This window comes from Xiphophorus couchianus, chromosome 23, assembly GCF_001444195.1.
Source record: "Xiphophorus couchianus chromosome 23, X_couchianus-1.0, whole genome shotgun sequence".
In the NCBI taxonomy this organism is placed as follows: domain Eukaryota; kingdom Metazoa; phylum Chordata; class Actinopteri; order Cyprinodontiformes; family Poeciliidae; genus Xiphophorus; species Xiphophorus couchianus.
The window spans coordinates 6,995,011-7,018,793 of record NC_040250.1 but is presented as its reverse complement, the minus strand read 5'-3'; the positions used below and the strand labels follow the sequence as shown (position 1 = coordinate 7,018,793).

General features: G+C 35.6%; 2 protein-coding genes across 7 annotated transcripts; both read left to right on the top strand.

Moving 5' to 3' along the window:
• The first annotated feature begins 8,187 nt into the window (after window positions 1–8,187).
• Window positions 8,188–13,967, top strand: arr3b (arrestin 3b, retinal (X-arrestin)). Of its 2 annotated transcripts, none has more exons than XM_028008342.1 (17): window positions 8,188–8,272; window positions 8,623–8,654; window positions 9,617–9,647; window positions 9,790–9,850; window positions 10,429–10,473; window positions 10,908–11,101; window positions 11,190–11,249; window positions 11,346–11,422; window positions 11,524–11,656; window positions 11,751–11,835; window positions 11,933–12,005; window positions 12,395–12,532; window positions 12,696–12,773; window positions 12,893–12,916; window positions 12,996–13,045; window positions 13,157–13,160; window positions 13,575–13,967. In XM_028008342.1, exons 2-17 carry the CDS (start codon window positions 8,647–8,649, stop codon window positions 13,606–13,608), a joined length of 1,095 nt encoding a protein of 364 aa, XP_027864143.1. In that variant the 5' UTR covers window positions 8,188–8,272; window positions 8,623–8,646; the 3' UTR covers window positions 13,609–13,967. The 2 variants fall into 2 exon arrangements, with proteins under 2 accessions (XP_027864143.1, XP_027864141.1); XM_028008340.1 differs by having other exon boundaries at window positions 11,334–11,422.
• Window positions 13,968–14,302: 335 nt separating this feature from the next.
• rab41 (RAB41, member RAS oncogene family) lies at window positions 14,303–23,771 on the top strand. 5 transcript variants are annotated; one of them, XR_003594339.1, is made up of 9 exons: window positions 14,303–14,483; window positions 15,866–15,924; window positions 16,316–16,369; window positions 16,670–16,775; window positions 17,648–17,759; window positions 19,137–19,230; window positions 19,538–19,631; window positions 21,391–21,457; window positions 22,006–23,771. XR_003594339.1 is itself a non-coding variant. In XM_028008347.1 (8 exons), exons 1-8 carry the CDS (start codon window positions 14,405–14,407, stop codon window positions 22,068–22,070), a joined length of 636 nt encoding a protein of 211 aa, XP_027864148.1. In that variant the 5' UTR covers window positions 14,304–14,404; the 3' UTR covers window positions 22,071–23,771. The 5 variants fall into 5 exon arrangements, 4 of the variants coding, with proteins under 4 accessions (XP_027864148.1, XP_027864146.1, XP_027864147.1 ...); XM_028008347.1 differs by lacking the exons at window positions 16,670–16,775; window positions 19,137–19,230 and adding an exon at window positions 17,220–17,325 and having other exon boundaries at window positions 14,304–14,483; XM_028008345.1 differs by lacking the exons at window positions 16,670–16,775; window positions 19,538–19,631 and adding an exon at window positions 17,220–17,325 and having other exon boundaries at window positions 14,305–14,483.
• The last annotated feature ends 12 nt before the right edge of the window (window positions 23,772–23,783 follow it).

Sequence of the window (23,783 nt, the reverse complement as noted above, 5' to 3'; positions counted from 1 at the left end):
CACATAGGGCCACAACAATTTATAGAATAAATTAACCAAAAATAGTTTGTAGGTGGTGCAGTCATTAGCTTACTGAGTCAAGTCAAGTTTATTTGTGTAGAACATTTCCCCAACAAAACAGTTCAAAATGTTTTACATCATAAAAGTAGCATACTCTGTAAAATAAACATCTCCAATTTGCAGTAAAATGCCGGCAGCTGCCGTTGCCAGAAGTTTATTGTATAGACACAGTAAAACACAGTAACATTTTACTGTATTTATATGGTAAAATCTGTATAAATGCAGATTTTAAATTTGTTTTTTTACATTGTAATCACCAATTGTAAAATAAACATTACATTTTGCCAAATGCCATCATCAAAATCATCAATACATCAAATAGATCAATGTTCCAGTTATTATTAACCAAATGTAACTCTAAACAAATGGGGTTTTGCCTTGATTTGCAGGAATTCAGTGTTTCAGCTGGTTTGCAGTTTTTTGGAAGTTTGTTCCAGATTTGTGGTGCAAAGAAGCTGAATGTTGCTTCTCCATGTTTGGTTCTGGTTCCGGAGATACAAAATATTCCAGCACCAGAGGACCTGTCTGAAAAGTTTGAATAAAAACAGATCTTTAATGTATTTTGTTAGTAAGTTATTCTCTGATTTCTGAACAAACAAAGTTATTTTGACATTCATTCCCTGAGCTACAGGGATCCAGTAAAGGGACTTCAGTGACGGAGTGATGTGTCCCGGTCGCCAGTCCAGAAGAGGGAAACGGCAGGACAAATAACCATATACACACATTTACACCAAAGAACAATTAATGTTAGACTATTTTGCATCTCAATTCAGTATTGCGCTGCAAAACCACAAAATCTTATCAAGTAATTTTGGTTTAGTTTCTAGTGCAAGTATCTTAGTATGCTTGAAATAAGACAAAATTAACTTACAACTAGCTTCTCAGCAAGATATAGGAGCTTGTTTTAAGTCAATAATTACTTAATATTGATAAAAAGGCACTTGTTCCATTGGCAAATTATTTCACTTATAACATGAGAAAAACATCTAGTTACAAGTGCAATAATCTACCAATAGAACAAGTACTTTTTCATCAATATAAAGGAGTTATTGACTTAAAACTAGCTCCTATAGCTTGTTTGTAAGTTAGCTTTGTTTTATTTCAAGGCAACTAACATGGTTGCACTAGAAACTAGATCAAAAATACTTGGTAAGACTTTGTTTTTTTTCAGTATATAATGAAAACCTAATGAAGAATGACCAAAAAACATTCTTCATTAGAGTGAACATTTGAGGTTGTTGACTCAAATGTTGCAGCCTCAGTTGACTTGAATCGGTTTGTGGAAACTCAGCTTTAAACACAACTCAATAAAGGAGCAGAATACAGAAGGCAAAACATTAAATAAGCACATGGTGGCCTTGAAATTCTTCTGAGTTCAAGACTGGAGTGTGTTTGAGTTAATAACTAAACTCAGCAGTGTTGCCTATTTCAGAAGTTTTATACATCATGTTCCAAATTATTATGCAAGTGATATTTTCTCAGATTTTTCTAAATGGTCAGTGCAAATGATGGTCAGTATAATTTTCAAGTCATGAACTATTACAGTATAAATCAAATTTTACTGAACAAAGCTCCCCATGAGAACAGTATTTTTTCAAATATAAAAAACTCAAAATGCTCTGTTCCAAATTATTATGCACAGCAGATTGTCTAAACGTTTTATGGATTATAAAGAACTGGAAACCATCATTCTTTGAATATGCAGCATTAAGTGGTCACATGTACTAAAATTAAAAGCTATTTCAATCAAAAACATCTTAACAGACTGAGTTACATATTAACATAGGACCCTTCTTTGATATCACCTGCACAATTCTTGCATCCATTGAACTTGTGAGTTTGTGGAAAGTTTCTGCTTGAATTTCTTTGCAGGATGTCAGAATATTTTCCCAGAACTGCTGTTTTGATATGAACTGCATTCCACCCTCAGATCTTCTGCTTGAGGAAACTCCAAAGGTTCTCAGTAGGGTTGAGGTCAGAGGTCAGAGGAGGATGGTGACCACACCATGAGTTTCTCCCCTTTTATGCCCATAGCAGCCAATAACACAGTGGTATTCCTTGCAGCATGAGATGGTGCATTGTTATGCATGAAAATGATTTTGCTACTGAAGGTACGGCTCTTCTTTTTGAACCATGAAAGAAAGTGATCAGTCAGAAAGTCCATATACTTTGCTAAGGTCATTTTCACACCTTCAGGGACTCTGAAGGGGCCGACCAATGATTCTCTCCCATGATTTCGGCCCAAAGCATGACTCCACCACCTCCTTGCTGACGTCACAGCCGTGTTGGGATGTGGTGGCCATCCACCACCAATCCACTACTGCATCCATCTGGACCATCCAGGGTTGCACAGCAGTCATCAGTGAACAAGTCTGTTTGAAAATTAATCTTCATGTACTGCTGGGCCCACTGCGACCGGTTCTGCTTGTGAGCTCTGATTAGGGGCCCAATAGTAGGTTCATGCACCACAAGCCTCTGGAGGATCCTCCACCTTGAGGTTCCAGAAGCACCAGCAGCTTCAAATAACTGTTTGTTGCTTTGTAAGGGCATTTTAACAGCTGCTCTCTTAATCTGATGAATTTGTCTAACAGAAACCTTCCTGATTATTCCTTTATCTGAACAAACCCAACTTTGTTCTGAATCAGCCACAAATCTCCTCACAGTACGATGATAACGCTTCAGTTTTTGTTAAATATCTAAGGTTTTCATACCTTGTCATACGGCACTACACTATCTGATGATTTTCGTCAGCAGAGAGATCCTTTCTCTTTCCCATATTGCTTGAAACCTGTGGCCTGCTTAATAATGTGGAACATCCTTCTTACATAGATTTCCTTTAATTGAGTTCACCAGACAAACTAATCAACCTACCTCTGAAATTAATTATAGTGATTCAAAGAGCCCTGACATACAATACCATCTATAAATTTAATAGCACAACAAAAAATTTAATCTATATGACACTTAAATCCAATTTGCATAATAATTTGGAACACGATGTACTATACAACAACATAGCAGGACTGCTCTAATGGGCTCGCCAGCAGTTGTTAAAGAGTTTCCTTAAATAGAAAACATTGCTTCTCTGTCTCGATTTAGCAACAATTTAGAGGCTGTGTTGTTAAGAGGGTTTAATACAATGGAGGTCTAATTCACTTAGACAAGGCAGGAATTCCTGCAAGAGACAATTCTGGCTGTCTATACAAATCACCTGCCTAAAATGGCAGCAGCTTAGCTGTAAGGGGCTTACATGACTCTGCATTGGCCTGCAGAGATGAAACGGGTAAAATAGGGAGTTCACCATAAGGAGACAAGGCCATGGCATTATTCAAGGCTCTTTTGTTTGGGTAGTTGTTCCCGGCTGATAAAAATTGGCATGCAACATCTTTGTAATGGGGAACTCAATTCACAAAAAGTCCTTTTCATCTCCAGAGCATTACAATCCCTGACAAAAGCAACATTTAAGTAAGAAAATGCAGCAAATTATAGGTGATTTTTGCTAATTTGTCTTTTAATATTTTTCTTTAAATGGGATATTATCATGTTTTAAAGATATCCTTTTTAAAACATGATTGGATGTGTGAGATATGTGGTGTATATATAGTGGATTATGTAGAACAGGAAGAGATTTTGCTTTTGGCTGTTGGTGAATACTTCATAATAATAAATTAATTTTACTCCTATAATTTGGGAAGAGTAGAAACTGTAAAAATTAGATGTGTGAATATGGATAATGTGGGATGAGACAATTGTGGGTAGGATTAAATCAGCTTTGTCTTCTTCCTTTTTGAAATTTTTGTTTTTTATGTTTAATTATTATTATTATTATTATTATTATTATTATTATTATTATTATTATTATTATTAGCAGTAGTAGTAGTAGTAGTAGTAGTAGTAGTAGTAGTAGTAGTATCTTTTTAATTTCTTCTTTCTGTAATTATTATAAAATAAAGAGAAATAACACCTTCTCTCCGTATTTTATTCAATTATTACCCTCTATTTCCACAAATGTGACTAAGTGACATTCAAAGGACTTTTTGAAAATGGTTTATAAGTAATGGTTTCAAGTGTAATGCAAACTATTTAATCTCTCATGCTTTAGCAGACCATTTTTATAATCTTACAAACAATAAATTGTAAGATTATACTACACACAGGAGGGCTAAATGACAAATTAGGTAACATCTGAAGGCAATTGTTTATAATAGTTGTTATTCAGAGGGTTCAGAGTAAAGAAGTTTTAAGGTAGATGCACATCATATTTTAAGACTTATTGCTGAATTTCTTTAAACGCCATAATTTTTACTCAACTTCACAACTTGGCACTACTATGAGTTGGTCTACCACACCAGTTCCTAATCAAATAAATTAAAAATGTGTTTGTAACATGATAGAATGGATTAACAAAGTCAATTTGCAAAGAGAATATCTAATTGTTGCAGTAGAAAGGGAAATCCAAGCTCAATATTTTCTGCAACAAACCTTCAGAGCAGTTTCACAAACTCAACAGTGATATTGTTCTGTTCTAAATTTCACTCCCACAAAAATATGACACAGAGGCGTTGGTGGAAAATGTATGCTTTTGCAAAGAAAGTACAAATGGGATTCAGTTTGTGCCAGTCACACAAAATAGATTCAGTTAAATACCTGAAAAGGCTGGAGTCTAACACTGCCACTACTGTGTAAAGGGAATGAACACCCCTGCAAAAGGCAGCTATAGATCTTTTTCTTACTTGTATAAAGAGAAAATCAAATTAAATCTTTAACATCATTCATTCTGGAAACTGGGTAGTTTACAATATTTGCTGTTCATTGTTCACGGCTACAAAAATCTGCGTCCCACCTGCAGGTTTTACACAAATATTGACTGATCTGGAAAACCTAAATCTGATGGTGAAGATGATTCTGCTGATTGATGATCCGGTGATGCCGTTGATGTCGGTGCTGCCTGGTCCGGGGAGCTTTAAAGAGATCTCAAACCCTGACCCCATATGACACTTTACATTGAGGACAGTGTAAACATAAACCAATCTGATTCATTATCCCCTGCTGCCAAGGTGAGACAATCCATTCAAAATACCAATCATCCACCACCTCTCATTAATCAATCAATTACTCTTGGCTAAGGAAACCCGAGGATCCTCCATCAATCCCCCACATGGATTTGTTGACAGCTTTGTGCCAGTTGAGAGAGTTCAGCTTCTGAAGATCAATGGAGATAAATGTGGGTGCTTTGACACAATTTAAAGCTGGGTTAAACCAATGTCGACGTCACAAACAAGCAGCCAGTCACATTCAGACAGCCTTTGTCATATCATGAAAGACTCAGGTTCAACACACATGCATATTATGTACAATTTTAAAAAGCGATCCAACTCAGTTCCATGTTGGATCACGAGTCCAATGTGTCTATTTCTAATAACTTTACAGTATTTTTGTTATAGTCTTGTACAGCATATTATTATTGTTACTCTTTTGGTTACTCTTTTTTACATATTGTTTTTAAGACTTTAAAGGGGCAGTGTTATGTATTTCTCAGGTACATAGTACCCATTTAAGGCACAATCAAGTAACAACCTTCAGTTGTTATAAAAATGTTACTTATATCAAATATGTAAATTCTACTTCATATTAGGCCTCTGTCTCTTTAAACCTTCTGCTCTTTCTGAAACTCCACTTTCAGACAGTCATCACAACATGGCTCCTCTATTAACTCTATCAACATTTTTACCAGCATTTTACTGAGAAGTAGCTTCTGTAATGAGCTCAGCAGTTCCACCAGCTATTTGCTAACTGCTGCTGGCTAGTCTGAAGGAGCTGAGTGGGGAAGGGCTTGGAAACTGCAGCTCTGAGGAGGAGTTTTGTTTTGAAGGCGGGGCTAGGTCCACCCACACGTTTTGCACAGCTGAATGGTTTCCATGGTGATTAAAGGATTTCTCAAACATGCATGAAAGAATCAAAACATCCCTCCAGGTATGTTTGTGATGATGTAATTCTCAAAAATGTTGATTTTACATAAGAGTGCCATTTTAAAAACTTTTTGTGTGAACCTTTACATCAGTTGCTGCTGTTATATCTGATTTTTCCCTTTGCAGGACAATAGAGGCTGTTTATGTCCTTTTCTTTTCTATTTTTCTATTGAGGAAGATTTTTGATGAAATGAATAGCAAGTCAAAGACAAAAAAACAATATCTGGTCATCTGGTTTTAAAAAGCTAATGGTGCATTAACAGTAATACTCAAAATGATTGAAACCAATGAGAGATTTTGATATAAAATTATTTACATTTAACCAAGAAGCTGAATCTTTCCTAAGATTTCAAAAACAATGTGAAATGAGTATCAATTTAAAAAAAAGAAACATTTTACTAAAACATATTGCATGTGTACATCCTTCTAAATTCTCAGTGGAAATGTATCTATTATTAGTTAAGAAATTCTTCCTAATTGCCTCAGTCTGTTTCTTTGTCTGTCTATCTGTAAGTCCGTACAAACAAACTGCTGGTAGACAGGCGGATTAAAATGTTTACGTCATCACCTATGTTGTGCCCTGCTTGACCTTACATGACAAAACACCATCCTGTTCACTTTTATTTATTAGATTTGAGACTATTTTTTTTTCGATAGTTTTATATTTCATGAATCCATTTTGACCAAATACACCAGGAAATAGCTTTTAAGACCAAAATTATGTCATATTTCAGTTGGGCTTTATACTTAAGTAAACTTATCAAGCAATTTAAAAATAATTTCAAATTAATTTACCAAAATAAACATTGCTTTAATCTATTTAATCTTATCTGACCATCTAAATGAAATAAAAAGTGCACTTCCCAATCAAACTAACATCTTTATAGTTCAAATAAAAATGAAAGTTATCAAGGTAACTTAAGGTACCAAACTAATAAGGCATCATGTATTTGTCCTTTTTTAAAAAATCTGAAGCAACATCTTCAGTTTTATAGTGTAACTCCAAAAACGCTTCCCTTATCCTTTCTTATTTTTTACATCGGTTACCATAGACCAAAGATAATTTTCAGAGGATGTCATGAATTAGCTAACCTTCTTCATAACCACATGTTAAGGATTTTGTAGTACCATTGATGCTAGCTGTAAATCCTTATGACTTATGGCACAGCATTAAGTCAGGAGGTCATTTATGTAAACCGTCCATGAGCCCAGATTGCATCGAGCTGGGGAGGAGAGCCATCTGTTGTCCTGCCTTCCACAACAACTCAAATCCAACTAATACCACTCTGTCTAAGCAACGAGGAAGGGAAATCCTTGGAATCCATTCACAGGGATGTCTTTTAACTCAATCCACACTCAGGTTTTAAACGTCTTGAAAGGCATTTGTGAAAATAATCTGATGATTTTTTTTTTTTTGCCTTCGAAATGGAATTAAGATACTTGAATCAAAATGTTGAACATGATTTAAGATTCTTGTACATAAGGAATTTGGATTTAAAAATGAATTTGTAAAATAAGAATCTGAAGCGCAAGTCAAATTACTCATGTAAAAATGAAGTTTTACTTCTCTTTCAGAAAATATTGGAAATAAATACTGCAATATGCACCTTCCACATTCCTCTTCTTTGCTGACTGTATGTTTTTTTTTAAACTTTGTAATTTTGTGTTTTTATTATGTAAAGCACCTTGAACCTCCTTGTTGCCGAAATGTGCTATACAAATAAAGTTGACTGACTGATTGATTCTTGTTCGATCAAATGAAATTCATCCTCCGGATGAATCAAAAGTTATTATCCAGTCATTATCAAAAAGTTTAAATGACTTTGGTATGTTTCTCCCTCCCCATTTGTTTATCTATTAGCATATTTAACAATCTCAGAGTTAATATAAAGTACATATAGTTTAAAAACAAATCATCTAAAAATATTTTGAACTACTTTTACAGTAGAAAATGACCTCTTTCTACCATGAGTGTCTGGCTCGGCCCCTGAGCCTATTCTCTTCGACTTGCACACACAATGATTATTTTTAACTGTGCAGCAGACTAAAACAGTAGTGTTGTAACGAATTAATCAGATTTGCTCCAAAACAGCCGCTGGGTAAGCTGAAGAGAGGGCTCCAAGGTTGGCGGGGGTCACTGTATAAAAGCAAAGCGCACGGCAGTGATTGGCATTCGCTCTCCATCCACTGTGACGGATTAGAGAAGGAAGCAGAGAAGAGTTGCTGGTGGAGCCGAAGACACGGTAAGTTAGCTTCTGCACTTTTCAAGACAAAGACTGAGACACAAAGAGCCCAAATTTATAGACAGTAGACATTTGATGAGTTAAATTTCATTTTATGAGAAGAGAATACCTGAATACCTTTACAAGACAGAAGAAGCTAAGATCATGGCAAGCTGATGCTTTCTGAGTTATTTTATAAGACTGAATTGTACAAATTAAAAGGAAAGTGACTCTGTAGTGACATTTTAGAGAATGTAATGATGTCAAGATTTTTTTACTGAACCACGAATGTCCTCAAATTCCTGTTGCTCCTTCAAGATCTTTTGTCACACATCTTTATAACCAAACCTCTGTATCTTTATTCTTTGCAGAAAGGATCTTTATCTGGTGCAGTCATGTCAAAGTAAGTCAGTTATTTATTAATCTGCTGAAAATTACACAAAAGCTCTGAAATACAGATGGATACTTTAGACTTTAGATATAAACACAAACCATTTGAGAAAAATGTTTGTTAATATTTATGTGTTTAAGTGACAGTTAAGAATTAGTTAGGTGTATTTTGAAATAAAAACAAAAAGATTTAATACTTCTTGTTCTATTTTAAAGCAGAAGTTGAAACTAGATTATATTTTGTTGCTTTGTTGTTCACTCAAAGTCAGAAAAAGCGGCTAATGCAGGGATTAAAGATACAAGAACCAAGATAACTGGCTTAACTGTAACATACTGACATCTAATTCGCTCTTGTAACACTTTCGTTATTTTACAATTTTGTAATCATTTGTCCAGGATATAGATAAACCCTTATTAAGGTGGATTATGTGGATTTAATCTTGGATGAGAGATTTACAAGACAAATGGAGGGATTAAACAGGATTACTTGGCAAATACATGAAAGTGGCAAACACAACTTAAGGATTACGTTGTTGTTTACAGCATATGCACAGGAATAGATTTTAATGCAGAAAAGTTTTAGGGTAGGACAGCAAATTGATATCAAACTTCAGAGATTTGTAACTGTTTTATTTTTTATACCATTTCTCTTATTGCCTCATGTCAGATATAACACAATAGTCAGAAGAAAGTCAGAATTGAGCATTTGAAATTTATTATGCAACAGACTACCGACCTATAAAGTCACAGATAAAACATACGTTTATAAAAAACAGGCTAACTCTTTCATTTAAATTGCTACAACAATGAAGTTGATTAATAGCTGTAAACAGTGAAGTAGATACATTAAGGGGAAGCTTGTGGGGGTTTGGACAGTCTGACTCTGTTTCTTACATAATTAAAAAAGCCTAATCATGATTGAAGTTTGCAGTAGACGTTTGATTCAATGTTTCTTCCTTTTGTTTTTCCTTTCAGAGTGTATAAGAAGACCAGCGGGAATGGAACCGTAAGTGGTTTTAAAAATAATGAGGCCACTTTTGGGCTAATAATAGCATTGTTTTTATCTAATTTTTCCAGCTCCCACAGTTAAAATTTCCAATATTCAGAATATTGGCGGAGGACTAACTGTTTTTATTTGTTTCTACTAGATCATCTTGTACTTGGGGAAGAGAGACTTTGTGGACCATGTGGATAGTGTCGACGTAGTTGGTGTGTTTTGTGGTTAATGCAAAATACTCTCTGCAGTTAAACTCAGAATTATTCATATGCCTGGGAAAATTAGATATAAAATTATCCTCAATCTGTCAACAGTTTGTTTCTGCTAGTAAATGAGACATACATCACTTACAAGACAATAAAACAAAGCAAATGTTGTGTCAGTTTTGAAAATTGCAGCATGAAGGCGATATATATTCTCCTCAACAATCAGTGGAAAAAATCTTTATTAGAATAACACCAATCATGCTACTCTCATAGTTTCTGACCACCTTTTTGCATGTTTCTACTGGTATTTTAATTATTTATCTTTCACAATGACCTCCAACTCTTTGGGGTTGGAAAGCCTCACTACCATCACCCTCAACTTTTGCTTCTTTCTCAGTTTTTCATGAACCCTGGATGGGCCAATCACAGACTTTAATATTACCTCCATTCAGAAGAGAAATGTTTATAAAATTAAACATTATTTTACACCTAAATCTGCCAGGAGTGTGGATAATTTTGGGCTTATATACATCGACACATTCTTTTGAAATGAAATGAAAATAATTAGTTTTTTCTTTTTGCAGATGGGATCATTAAGGTGGACCCCTCTGGTTTAAATGGAAGAAAAGGTAATCTTATAGAATAGAATAGAATAGAATAGAATAGAATAGAATAGCCACACATTTGTGAAGTCAAGGGATGTTTAAATATAATATGCATTTTATTAAACAAGTACAATTGTATAATAAATTGTATTCTACATTTTACAAATGAAATTTAAATGCAAATTAAGCTTTAATTTTGTTTATATAAATATATATATATATATATATATATATTTTAAATATATATATTTTTTTTTGTTTGTTTGTTTTTTATATATATATATATATATATATGAACTACTGACAACATGTCTCTGAAATTTCAAGCAAAAATTCTGTATTTATTTGCAGAAATAAGATGAAAAAGATGCAGTGCTTTCAAACCTCAAACACAATGCAAATAAGATTATAATCAATGTATTTCATGAAGTTGGACTGATCCTCATTTTCCATTGCAGTGTTTGTCTACCTCGCCTGTGCCTTCCGCTATGGAAGTGATGACCTGGATGTTATTGGACTCTCCTTCAGGAGAGACATCTGGTTAAAGAAGGTCCAGGTGTATCCGGCTGCCGATGGAAACCCGACTAACACGCCAATGCAGGAATCCCTCCTGAAAAAAGTTGGAGAGCAAGGATATCCTTTCACTTTCCAGGTAGCAAATTTCACTATACAGAATGTAATATTTTTTCATTATTTTCAGCGTTCATAATCTGATCTGCATCCACCCCTGCGTTTTTCAGATGCCAACAAATCTCCCATGCTCAGTCTCTTTACATCCAGGGCCGAATGATAAGGGCAAGGTACCATAAGCAGTCTTCTTTTGTAATATTTTTAATGTATTATTTACCCATGCAATACTTGTACTTATGATTTAAACTGACTAGTTTCTGTCCCAGGCCTGTGGAGTGGATTTTGAGGTCAAAGCATATATTGCCAAAGAAGCTAGCAATCCAGATGAAGTCATTGACAAAAAGTGGGTTTTCTGTCGGGTGATTCTATTATTTCATCCAAAAGTGCAACAGAACACATGCACTGGTCCATGCTTGCCTTTTAATGCACCTACCTTTCCCTCAGGGATACCTGCCGCTTGATGATTCGCAAAATACAGTTTGCACCGACGAACAAAGCCGGACCGAAGGTCGAGCTCTCCAAACAGTTTATGATGAGCGACAAACCAATTCACATGGAGGGATCTCTTGAAAAAGAGGTACACTTACATTTTTATGCTAAGATGTTTAGCATTTTGGAAACTGAATGCTTTGAGTGAATAACTCCAAAAAAACACTATTGTTGTATTTAAGATTTACTACCATGGAGACCCGATCACTGTCATTGTGAAAATCAACAACGAAACCTCAAAGACTATCAAAAAAATCAAAGTCTCAGGTAAGAAACACCACAAAGCTGATATTTTTAACTGGTGCAGGATGAAGAACTTTTTTTAAATAAGTAAATAAATGACAGTAAAAATGTTTGTTTTTAGTGGATCAGCTAACAAGTGTTGTCCTCTACTCATCTGACACCTACATCAAGGATGTCTGCTCCGAGGAGTTTGCGTAAGGTTTTACCCATGTTTACAGACATGAAAGTAACGCATGAAAATATAAGGAAATTAAATACTATTGTTCAGTTCAATGTCTTTATATAGTGCATATTACCTACAGAGTTGTCTAGGGTACTTTGTAAGACAAGCAGAAATATGTTGAAGTCCAATATAATCCAGCAATATAGACATTTTTAAATTCTTGAACAATCAAATGCAGTTTATAATGTCAACTGGAAAGATGTATCTGTCTAGAATAGCCAAGCTAATTACATTCACTTCTATGTTATTTGCTATATATGACATACTGTGAAAGACAAAATAATTTGGATTTTTCATATTATAGTTACCAAAAAAGTTACATTTGCATTGCAACTGATTTATTTCCTCTTTATCTTACAGAGAGAATATAGCTGCAAACTCTACATTTGAGAAGTCCTATCAAGTTACCCCCCTGCTGTCGAACAATAGGGAAAAACGAGGGCTTGCCGTCGATGGGAAGCTGAAAGATGAGGACACCAACCTTGCATCCACAACGCTGTAAGACAAATCTACTTTCTCACTGAACCAAGGAGCTTAGTGTGTGTCCAGGACAGGTTTTCATCCTCTTAATGAGTGGCACTGATGCAGATATACACTGTGTCATCCACTTAACATAAATCCTCAAGCTCTAAAAAGGTAAACTATTCCTGTCTCCTGGCAGGAGCCAAGGAGAGAAGGAGATGCAGGGAATCATTGTCCACTACAAAGTCAAAGTTACTGTAACGGCGACTGGTGGAGGGTAAGGCGTCTCTGAACACTGAATAGGAACAAAATATGGCTTTACACTTTGAAAAAATATGTTAAACCATAACAGTTTCCTTGTTGCTCACTCTCCTTCATTGTTTCTCTCTTAAAAAGTTTGCTAGGTGGCCTGACGGGAAGGTAAATAGTTTCCCTCATTTATTGTTTTCTAATAATTTACATTTCAGTATTTTCTAACAACAAAGCTTTTCCATTTCAGTGATGTTGTTGTGGAGCTTCCTTTAACTCTGATGTCCCCAAAACCTGCCGGTTAGTGAATTTTTTACATCTACCACCAAATCAAATGTTTGGTGACAACTAACATGATCATTCTCCACTTTTTGTCCCATTTACTGCATGTCGTTGTGGCTCATCGAGCAGAAATGTAAGTACAAAAATCTTTTTTCTCGTGTAAAAGTAGAACTAGGAGCATGTTCCTGCTTGCTTTTCTCATGTGTGACTGAGTGTTTTATGAATCACAGTTAATTGGATTAAAAGTGTATTTAGCTCAGGTGAGCTCACTTCGAGTTCTGTGTGACTTTAGGAGTTCTTCATTCAAGAGTCATGAACATTTCAACACCAAAATATGAAAAAAAGCATCTATGGTACAATTACATGTTTGAAAGCAAATTTGCATACTTAACAAAAGTACCACTAAAACTAAATGCATTAAAAATTACCATAATAATGGAAAATAAACATCATGCATTTTATTGTGAAAATACCAAAAGTCACATTTTTTTTGTAAATATTTTTGTACATATCCTCCATATGATGTTGGTATCCACTTTATTTACAGAACGGATGTCGCAGTTGATGCCGTGGAAGCATAAATAAAGGAAAATCAACAGGAAAAACCAAGGAACTCCTCACCAATGAAGAACACAGACAGCACTGTTTCATGCAAGCAAAGCAATGTTCCTATTTTCCATGTACATTTTTTTTTTTACTGTAAATTACACTCAAGGCTCAATTATGGAAAAAGTATGTGTAAGTTTTTTCTGACCGTCAATAAGCCTAACTGGAAAATTGTTAATTGTCCCTTGATATATAGTTTGCAGACTCTATAAAAGGTAAATGCAGACCTTAATTTGTTATTAATGTGGATTTTTGTGTCATTAGATCAACGATTAAACTTGCAGGTGTGAGATAAATGTCTTCTGTTTACAAATAAACAAGAACACTCAAAAAATTCTGTTCCATTTTATTTCTATTCTGGTGTTATTTGATTGAAATTTTATTTAAAGAAAACTTTTAATTTATGGAAATTAAAAATGAAAATAATTTGGTGGTATACTTAGTATAATTATGCATTTGGAAAACCGAGTATTTCTACATATATCAAAATCTCTCTTTTTGTGAGATCCACGACTTACTAAGTAACTAAAGCACATATTTAACATTTTAAACTAAGTTAATTTGAAAAAAATATGTTAAAAATATATTCTGAATATTACCATATTGCTGTCTCTCCGCAGTTGCCGCTTGGTGGCGCTGTTTCACTGTTCTGCGTTTAAGAAAACAAAAGCTTCGGTTAGTGCAGGATAAAGATTCTCAGTTTGGTCCCCAGTCTAGACATCACATCACTAGCCGACTCTGCTACTTTAGCTGTATATTTTGTTTAACAAAATGTCAACCACGACCGGTGGCGGAGAGTTTGGCAACCCTCTGCGGAAATTTAAGTTGGTCTTTCTGGGTGAACAGAGCGGTAAGCGAGGCCCTTTAAATAACTGCTAATGTCAGATTTAAGGAAATGTGGGAAGAAGTGTCAAGATTAGCTTACCAGCTAGCTTCGCGTTAGCTCGTCACTCGCTGACAAGATAAAGTTGCACATCATCATCACAAACTAACAGTGATATATTATTTTAAATAAGTAGGTAAAGACGTTTTTAAAATACTCGCGAGTAGAAATGATGAACAGGATGATAAACTTTTGTTTTTTCGACATTGGTGATGTCATTGAGTAGCTAAGTTCTCCTGCTAAGCTAGCCTAACACCTTACAGTTGGGACAAAATAACAATAAAATGTATTGGAAACAGCTTTGCTGTGTCGATTAACTCGGAAATAATTAATGAATGTCTTGTTGTCCAACTAAATCAAACATGTAGTTAATTCCTTATGCACTATCCCAGCAGTTTAATAGTACCTAGCACAGCACTGTAAGAAGCAGTTTGTTAGCTAACTGTGCTAGAAACGTTATTTAATAATGACGTGTACTCCCCCCGTCAGACTTTTGAGACTTTTACAGTTATTTGAGGAATATTTAATGTTTCTAATAATGTCTCTATAAGTCAGCAAGATAAAAGTGTGTGTATATTTATTGGCCATATTAGCACATAGGTAGTAATTAGCTGGCAGCATCTTCCAGAGCCACGTCGCCCAGTGTGTGCTATCTAGTCGGCCTCTTCCTCGCCGGTTATCCTTGGTCCTTTGGGGAAGAAATTTCAACCGCGATATTAATATTTGAAATATTTTTGATTGCTTTATCTTTAGAGTGGCGTATTGCGGACCATTTATCCCAAGTTTAGCCATTTAAATTTTCCAAATTTTGTGGCTCCACCCTTTTTGCCAGCTCAGCGTGTGGGTTCAGCAGTTTACTCCCCATCACTGCTGAATTTACTCACCAAATGCTGTCACCGATATTGCTAAATCTCGCGAGAGAAACGACCAACCAGCTCTATGAAAACAAGCCCAAAACCCCCCGATACATTGTGTAAAACAGAGGCCGCTTCTAAGCAGTATCAATGCATGCATTTATAGTGGCATTGTACTTAAGCAACAACAAAATTATGTAAAACACTTTCATCTGGTGTGAATGTGTTTGGGGTGTGCCGAGTTGACTCTTGGCAAGGACAAACTAGCAATAGTGTTTTGCTTTATTGGGAGAGAATCACTGGGTTTCAGTCAGAAAGAAAACCAAGCCCATATTAGCAACTTCACGTTCAAAAACGTCCTGTCTTCTTTAATGATGATGGCACAAAAATATATATCTGGTCTCTATTTTAATAGCATGATTTGGCTTTGTTGTTTTATCTGTATTTTTCAACTGTCACTAAATTGTGTATGAAATTGTGTGTTTATCTGTACAGTTGGGAAGACCTCACTCATCACCAGGTTTATGTATGACAGTTTCGACAACACTTACCAGGTAAATTAAAAACTGTGCATAATTTGAATGTTTTACTGATTATCTGACTTGCTGTGGAAAAAATGGTAATCTAAGGCTATATTCACACAGCAGGCAAATTAAATCCAAATACAAAAAATCAAATTTGAACATTAAGATGAAGTAGGGCTGTTGTAAAAGAGTTTTTTAGTAATCGAGTACTCTTACGATTATATCGATTATTCTTACGGTTGGTTGAGTAGTAAAGAGAGAGAGAAAATATTTACTTTGTAGAAAACCCGTCCTCAGCTGACGCATTTTAATAAAATATAACACTTTCTTTCTTATCTACAATGTTGGATGAGAAATGTTAATTTCATAAGCATGTTAAAAGAAACTATTTGTGCTAATTTACACAATTCTTCTCTTACAGGCAACAATTGGTATTGACTTTTTGTCAAAAACCATGTACCTAGAAGATCGCACGGTAAGTTCTGTGATTTCTGCTCTCACCATTCCCACTGGTAGAGTTCTTAAACTCCTAGAATGCATGCATCTGCTCTCTGTTCAGTAGCCACCATTTATTTCCATTTCATCATTTCACATTTTGTTATTGCACTGTCCTAGGTTTTTGTTATTCATTTTGATTTGTGAAAAAAAAATTGTGATCACATTTTTTAGTTCCCATCGTTACGTTTCAAAACATTTTTGTTTCCTTTCCATCCCCTGGCTTGCTCATGAAATTCACCCACACATGGTGCCGCGTTTGTATCACGGCTGGCCACAGATTCGGCTGCAGCTCTGGGATACAGCCGGACAAGAACGTTTCCGCAGCCTCATCCCCAGTTACATCCGCGACTCAGCGGCTGCTGTGGTGGTTTATGACATAGCCAGTAGGTATCATGGCCTTGCCTCTTTCATTGTCCTTCGCTTATGACGTGGAAGGGCAAAAAATCCCAGCATTTGGAGAAACAAATCATTTTCAGGCAGCATGATAAGACTGTTTGCATCAGCTGTGATTATAAAGTAAAGCCTCTGACAGCTGTTTTAAATCTGGCTGGTAGAATAAGTGTCTATCAGCATCACTTCATGGGTTCAGATAAAGAATAATCCAGCCGGGTTTTCTTTCGCATGTCTTATATGCATAACAGTCGTCATCTCTAAGCTTTCTGCACCTAAATGATTCCTCGCCGCCGCTTCATAAAATTTTTCTTCGCCACTTCGCTAGCAGACCTTTGATATTGACTACTGTCCCGTTCTCCACCTTGTTGTTCTTTCCTGGGCTTTCTTTATTCTTTACTCTTATTGTCCTCTTCTCCCGACGTTCCAATCCTCAGGTCCGGCTCCAGCTTTGGGACACTGCTGGACAGGAGCGCTTTCGTAGCCTAATTCCCAGCTACATCCGTGATTCTACCATTGCTGTGGTTGTTTATGACATCACCAGTGAGTCAGGGCTGTGCTTATAACTTTCCTGTTGAGGCCGAGAGCAATTGGAAGGAAAATGTTTTGTGTCTTATCTATTCTAATTTCTGCAATATTTTCAGAACTTTCTCTCTGTATGTTTATATTCTATCTTTAAGCTTCTCAAAAATATTTTTGCTTATTAACACGGCTTCCAGCTTGCATAAAAACGATCTAGCTTTTGTCCTGAAGTGAAACAACAACCAATGCTTATGTTTAAATATATGTAGAAGAACATGCTTTGTGACTTTTGGATTTGCAGGAGCAAATGTGAACAGTAACTTTGTTTTGTTTTTATTTGCAGATCTTAATTCTTTCCAGCAAACCTCCAAATGGATTGATGATGTGAGGACAGAGAGGGGAAGTGATGTAATTATTATGCTTGTTGGAAACAAAACAGACTTGGCAGATAAAAGGTACACAGTCATGACAAAATGAGTATTTTATTAGCTGTACATCATATTTGCATCAGGTAATTTTGTTGAAGCAAAATCTTGAATTACACAACTCTGAATCAGATTTTTAGATTTTAAAGATATAATTTTTAGAAAATCGGGGGAGGGGAGGGGTTTCTCACTAATTCACTCCCGAGGCTCGCTGTCTTATTTGACATATATTACATTCACTATTTGATATACAGCTTCTGTTTATTTGGACTTTAAATTATGGTCAACTGTACGGCAGAGTATTTGGACCAGGCTAAGATTTTTCTTTTTTCTTTTGTTATGAGAATAAAGTCGTAATTTTACCAGAATATAGTTGAAATATTAAGAGAATAAAGAATACGACAAAAATCATAACAATACGAGAATAAGGTTAATATTACAAGAACAAAGTTAAATAAATATCAGGAGAATAAAGTTGTAATTTTATGAGAACTCCTACATGGGAAAAAAAATAAATGATACATCTTGTGAAGTTGTACTTTTGTATAGGTTTTACAGATTGAATTTAATAGAAATACTTAATTTTTTAACACATCAGCATTAAATTATCAGCAGCAGGATTTTGAAACGATCATGGATTTAATGAGTTGGTCATGTTGATCTTGATTTGTATCAAATGTTTTTTCTCATCAAAACAACTTTTTCTCATAATTTTAAGACAATGTTTTTCTGGTAAAATTGCATTTTTATGCTGCTAATATTATGCCAATATGCTCATAATTTAACAGCCTGGCCTTAATATTTTGTCATACATCTCACAGAAGAGATGGTTGAAATAAAAACCACTTTTTGAAAATATTTTCAGTCATTTGCTATTTCTATTTTAGAAAACAAAGCAAGAAAAACTACTACAGTCGTACTTGATATGAAAAATATTGTAGATTTTGTTTTAAAGCCATATTGCCCAGCCCTACTGTGTGTGTTGTATTGATATAAATATTTAAGTTTCACTCATTAAACTCAAATATAATTTAATTAGGTTAAATTAGGTACTTATTTAGAGCCAGTTGTTTATCAGTAAATTAAATTTGCCAAAGCCTGGGATCCCTGCGTTCTTCCCTTCAGTGCATCTTCACCCAGTTTTGGCTTCATTGTTGTTTTACCTTTTTTTATTATGGTTCAAGTATTTTTATTTTGTATATTTTGAACACATTTCTGTTCTCCCCCTTTGTTTTTATGTTTTCTTTACTGCCATACTTATGATTTTCATGTCTGTTATGTTTCGTTTTGATCCTTGTCATTTTGATTTTGTTTTTTTTTTCTTTTGTTTTCATGCATGTTTATCCCTCAACACTCCTCTCCACCATATTTTTGCTCCCCGCTTTTTCCTCCCTGGGACCATGGCAGGCAAGTTTCTGTTGAGGCGGCAGAGAGGAAAGCACGTGAGCTCAATGTGATGTACATAGAGACCAGTGCCAAGGCGGGCTATAACGTCAAACAGGTTGGTGTTCAGCAGCTGTAGGTGCAATCCTGAAACGGTTCTGAACGGATTATAATGTATCGTAGGGCAGGGAGACCCGCCTGTGATTTCCAGGATGTAAAGCCCTCCATGTTTTTCTTTAATTGTTTGACTTCAATTTTCAGCTTCACCTCTTTTTGTCTGTTTCTGTCCCAGTTGTGAACTAATCCCTTATGTTGAGCTCTTCTTGTTTCTTCATTTCTTCTCCTTTTGGTTCTTCCTCTTTGCGATGTTTCTTTCCATATCTTTCTTTTCGTCCATCTCCCCACCTCTGCTTCTGCCGGAGCAGACAGATCACCACGGAGGAGGGCGAGCAGAGAGCTAAGGAACTGAATGTCATGTTCATTGAAACCAGCGCAAAGACTGGCTACAATGTCAAACAGGTAGCATATCTGTTTCTTCAGGCTAGTTCTGCTTTGACAAGCAACATGTAACTCCTCCCATCACCGTTTCCTCTGACGCCACAGCTTGGCTTGTGCTTGTCTTGTCGTGCAAAACTTGTGATCTTGTATCTGTTTCCTTTCCACTTCAGCATATTTTGGTTTTAGAGGTTCTACTATCATTTTCTCTATTCCACGCTAGTGCAATGATACAGTAGTATTTTTGCTTGTTTGACTTTCCAGAAAGAAGGCATCGCTCTAAATACAGCTACATCCAGATATTTAAGTATAAATAAACAAAACTTGACCTTAAATCAGACTAAGCTTATCCTGTATTAGGTTAGTATAGTAAGGATTATCAAAGTTATATCAGCTAACTAAATGATTAAATGAGACAATTTCTATTTTGTAATTCAGAAGTTTACATAAATTTTTATAGAATTGAGTCAAACATTTTGGGTATTTTTCCAGATGCCTCTCACAATAGTTTGCTGGAGTTTTGACCCATTCCTCCTGACAGAACTGGTGTAACTTGGTCAGGTTTCGCGGCTCACATGACTCTTCATCTCTTTAAGTGACTGCGATCAGGACTTTGTGATGACCACCACACAACACAGACCATGTTCTCAATCTTCCACTCTCCTCCTTTAAATGTAGCAATAGGCATTAACGCCAAACAATATATTTTTTACATAATAGAAAAAGTTTTAGCACACTTTTTACGTGTAATCTGGCTATTTTTTATGTTGCTTTTGGAGTAATGGCTTCAATGTGTAATTATTTTAAGAGATCATCGTGGCAACTTCAGGCATCTGGAGGTTTTCTTTCTTATATGTTGGGTGGTGTATTTTCCTTTTCAAGTCACACAACTTAAATGTTGTGAATTAAATAGACGTATACAAAGCTGTGACATAATCACCTGGGTTTTACCAGGTATATTCATTTTAAATATATAGATAACCTTCTGGTTTTAAAGAAAGTAATGAAAGATTTTTCTTATTACTCTAGTATTTGCCAAACAGAAATATACGTTTTAATTCTAGACCTATCCTAAAACGGTCAACGGTCTGATTTAATGTCGGAAAGGGAGAAAAAAGATGTTTTTGTTTTTTTCATATGTAAATATGAGGTTCTAGCTGCATTTCTGTAAAGTTGAAAACTATTTTTTTTTATGTTTTGGGGGATTTGTAGCAAAGAAATAAAAAAAACCTTGTTCTTAGTGTTCAGATATTAGAACCCTATATCTCCTAATAAATAAATAATTTTGTTTGTTGTTATTGCTGCCAAAAGAAATTATGAACTGTTTATAAAGAGTTTGTGGTAAAACAGTGTAACATTTGTAACTGCTTTTGGGAAATCTGCTGTTTGACACATTTAGGAGATCCCTGCATGTGATTTTTGCTTAGTAGTTTGTTACATTTGGATATAAGGTGAAATACTCTCAATTTCTGGTGTGAATCTATCTTCTGATGTTCTGCTTTCATCCTTCTAGTTTTGTTTGCATTATTAATTTTAATATGATGGCTAAAAGATTTTCATTTAGTAGCAGATTCTCTAAAAATTTAGGAGAGTTATGTGAAATTCCCCTAAAATAGTTTTCCCAGAGTCTATAGAAGAAAGATAGTATAGTTAGTGTTGCCATTTGTACAAACTCACCAGAAATATCATCATATTAAAACTCATTGATCAAGGTGAACTTTATTGAATTTTGAGGGATGAGTATATTTATCAATATTAAACTAGTTTTAATTTTGTTTTATAGCTGTTCCGACGTGTCGCTGCTGCGTTGCCCGGGATGGACAGCACACCAGAGAAAAGCAAAGAGGACAGTATCCTTTTCATGCTACTTTCCATGAAAAAATCATCGTCATTATATGTAATACATATTTTACAGAAAAAGTGGCGGTAAGCAACTTTTTTGTCAAAACAAAAAAGTTTCTTTCCCTAAACTAATCCACGAGTAATTTACTGCAGCAGTTCTAGACTGATATTTCAAATTCAGTTTGCGCTAACTAGCCTTAGCATTCACAGGTGCGCAGCGCACACACAGGATGATTAACGGCGCTAACATCCTCCTCCCAGCTATGATTGGTTGTTTCTAGGCAATGAAACTCTTTTTTTTCCCGCAGATTATCTGATATTGCAGCTTTAAAAGGCGACTCTTATTTTGAAGAGTATTGGGAAGCTTTACACTCAAAGTGACTTTTTGACAAAATTAGGACACATGCAAAATTACCCAATATGCAACGCTCCAACCAAATGGGTGGCGTTTAAAACCCAGATGTTGGGTCAGATAACATCACTAGGAGGTTCTCTGTTCTGATAAAGTGTGCTCTTGAGAATCTGAGTCATGGTTGCTTAACTCACCGTCTCCCAGTGATCGACATCAAATTGGAGAAACAGCCAGAGATGACTGTAACTGAGAGCAGCTGCTCGTGCTAGTACACCTCGCCCCACCCAGCCTGTTTCCTCCCCACCAACAGCTTGTCTCTCAGTGGCCACTCTCCACCCATGGCACCCTGCCACTGGGATGGAGGACCTATCTTTTTATTTTTTTATTGTTTGGTTTTTGTTTTCCTCCCCTTCTCAACTCAGTGACTTTTCAAAGTAACCGTGTGGATGTGCATTACTGTAATGAATCTGATTATCTTGGGGAATATAGTTCAGAAACAAATGTTTAAAAACGAGAAATAAGTTAAACCTATTCAGATTTTCATCCAGTTGCATGGCATTATATAGGACTGCAGACTGACATAGCTAACTGCTCTTGACTTTATGCACAGTCCAGGATGTTAGTGCTGTTTCTCTCGTTGTTGTAAAGTTTACTTGCTTTGGAATATATAAATGACTGCGAGGTTTAATTCTCAGCCCCTTTTTATTGTTTTTATTTAAGGAAGAAACGTTTTATCTCTCGGACAGCTCATTTTTCACATTTCCTATCACATTTTGAGGAAGTACAAACATAAATGTACATCGTTTCAAGCCATGATGAAATATCTGACTAAACTTAGGCTTTCACATTAAAGACAAGTGGAGCAGTTCTCTCTCTGTCAAAGCTGCCAAATTCACGAGTTGTAACCAAATTAGTCAAATTTAAAAGGACGAGTTAAAAAGTAATGAAGGAGTTTTATCAAAGGGAATTATTTGGTTACTAACCCTAAGCTGCGCGTTAAAACTCTTATCAGCTTTCAGTGTCGTTAAATTTGCTGCCCGCATACTAACGTAACACATCTGAGGAAGCTACTGGTGGAGAGTCTGGTCGCTATGTGAGGTAGCTGCCACGTCACCAATAGTTTGTGTTGTGCTGATCACACTATTGTAAGAACATGCAGCATGCTCACCATGCAGGATTTCTATGGATAAGAACACAGATGCCTTGCTTGTTTGTTCACCATGTTGTGCACTGAATCAAGCCACAATATTGTAAATTATCAGAGGAGCCTGTTGACTGGTTCATGGCTTCACTAGCTGTTTTTGTAGAGTTGTTAGTTAGGTAGATGTCCTCAGATATGGCTCACTAACACCCTCGCTGTAAAAAAATATACGGTGCACAGAAGTTAGTTGCAGCATCCTTTATTGTGTTGCTATTGCCTGCGTGGGACCGTTTTGGTTTTATGCATTTATTTATTTTGTAACTTGGACTTACAGATGACTTTCTTGAGCTTGACCAAAAGTACGCTGCCACGCATGTTGGAGGTTTGCTTTATTTATTGTGTCTCTGCTAGAGCCCCGCTTAAAGGTGGCATTTATAAGTCAGCATCGCCTCGACACACACGCACACACACAGTCTATTAATAAGATTCACTAGCCAGAGCACAACAAAAGACACTGGTCATTTGATGATGCTTATCTGGGGTTGTGGGTGTTTTGAAACGGACTCGAAGGTTTAGGTATTCATTTACTTCACGAACAAACAGTTTATCTTGAGCAGCTCTTCTATTACTTGTCACTGACTAAATACTCAGCTTTGTGCTATTCTGAATTGTGTCTGTCTATTTGAAATATGATGTCTACTCGTGTTTAGCAACGTTTGTGTGAATAATGTACTATTACTTATCTTATGTATAAAAAGGAGAGTTACTGAAACACAAGTGTAGGCCTATCACATGGAATAAAATAAAGATATTTCACCAAAATGTAAAATTTGTCATGTCC

What these genes read in the sequence shown, in the direction of transcription:
- arr3b (XM_028008340.1), top strand. An exon ending in TGGTTTAAATGGAAGAAAAG is followed by an intron (nt 10,474 to 10,907) that starts GTAATCTTATAG and finishes TTTCCATTGCAG; the next exon opens with TGTTTGTCTACCTCGCCTGT. An exon ending in AACCTTGCATCCACAACGCT is followed by an intron (nt 12,533 to 12,695) that starts GTAAGACAAATC and finishes GTCTCCTGGCAG; the next exon opens with GAGCCAAGGAGAGAAGGAGA.
- rab41 (XM_028008347.1), top strand. Translation starts at nt 14,405, where the DNA reads ATGTCAACCACGACCGGTGGCGGAGAGTTTGGCAACCCTCTGCGGAAA. An exon ending in GTTTCGACAACACTTACCAG is followed by an intron (nt 15,925 to 16,315) that starts GTAAATTAAAAA and finishes CTTCTCTTACAG; the next exon opens with GCAACAATTGGTATTGACTT. An exon ending in AGAGAAAAGCAAAGAGGACA is followed by an intron (nt 21,458 to 22,005) that starts GTATCCTTTTCA and finishes ACCGTCTCCCAG; the next exon opens with TGATCGACATCAAATTGGAG.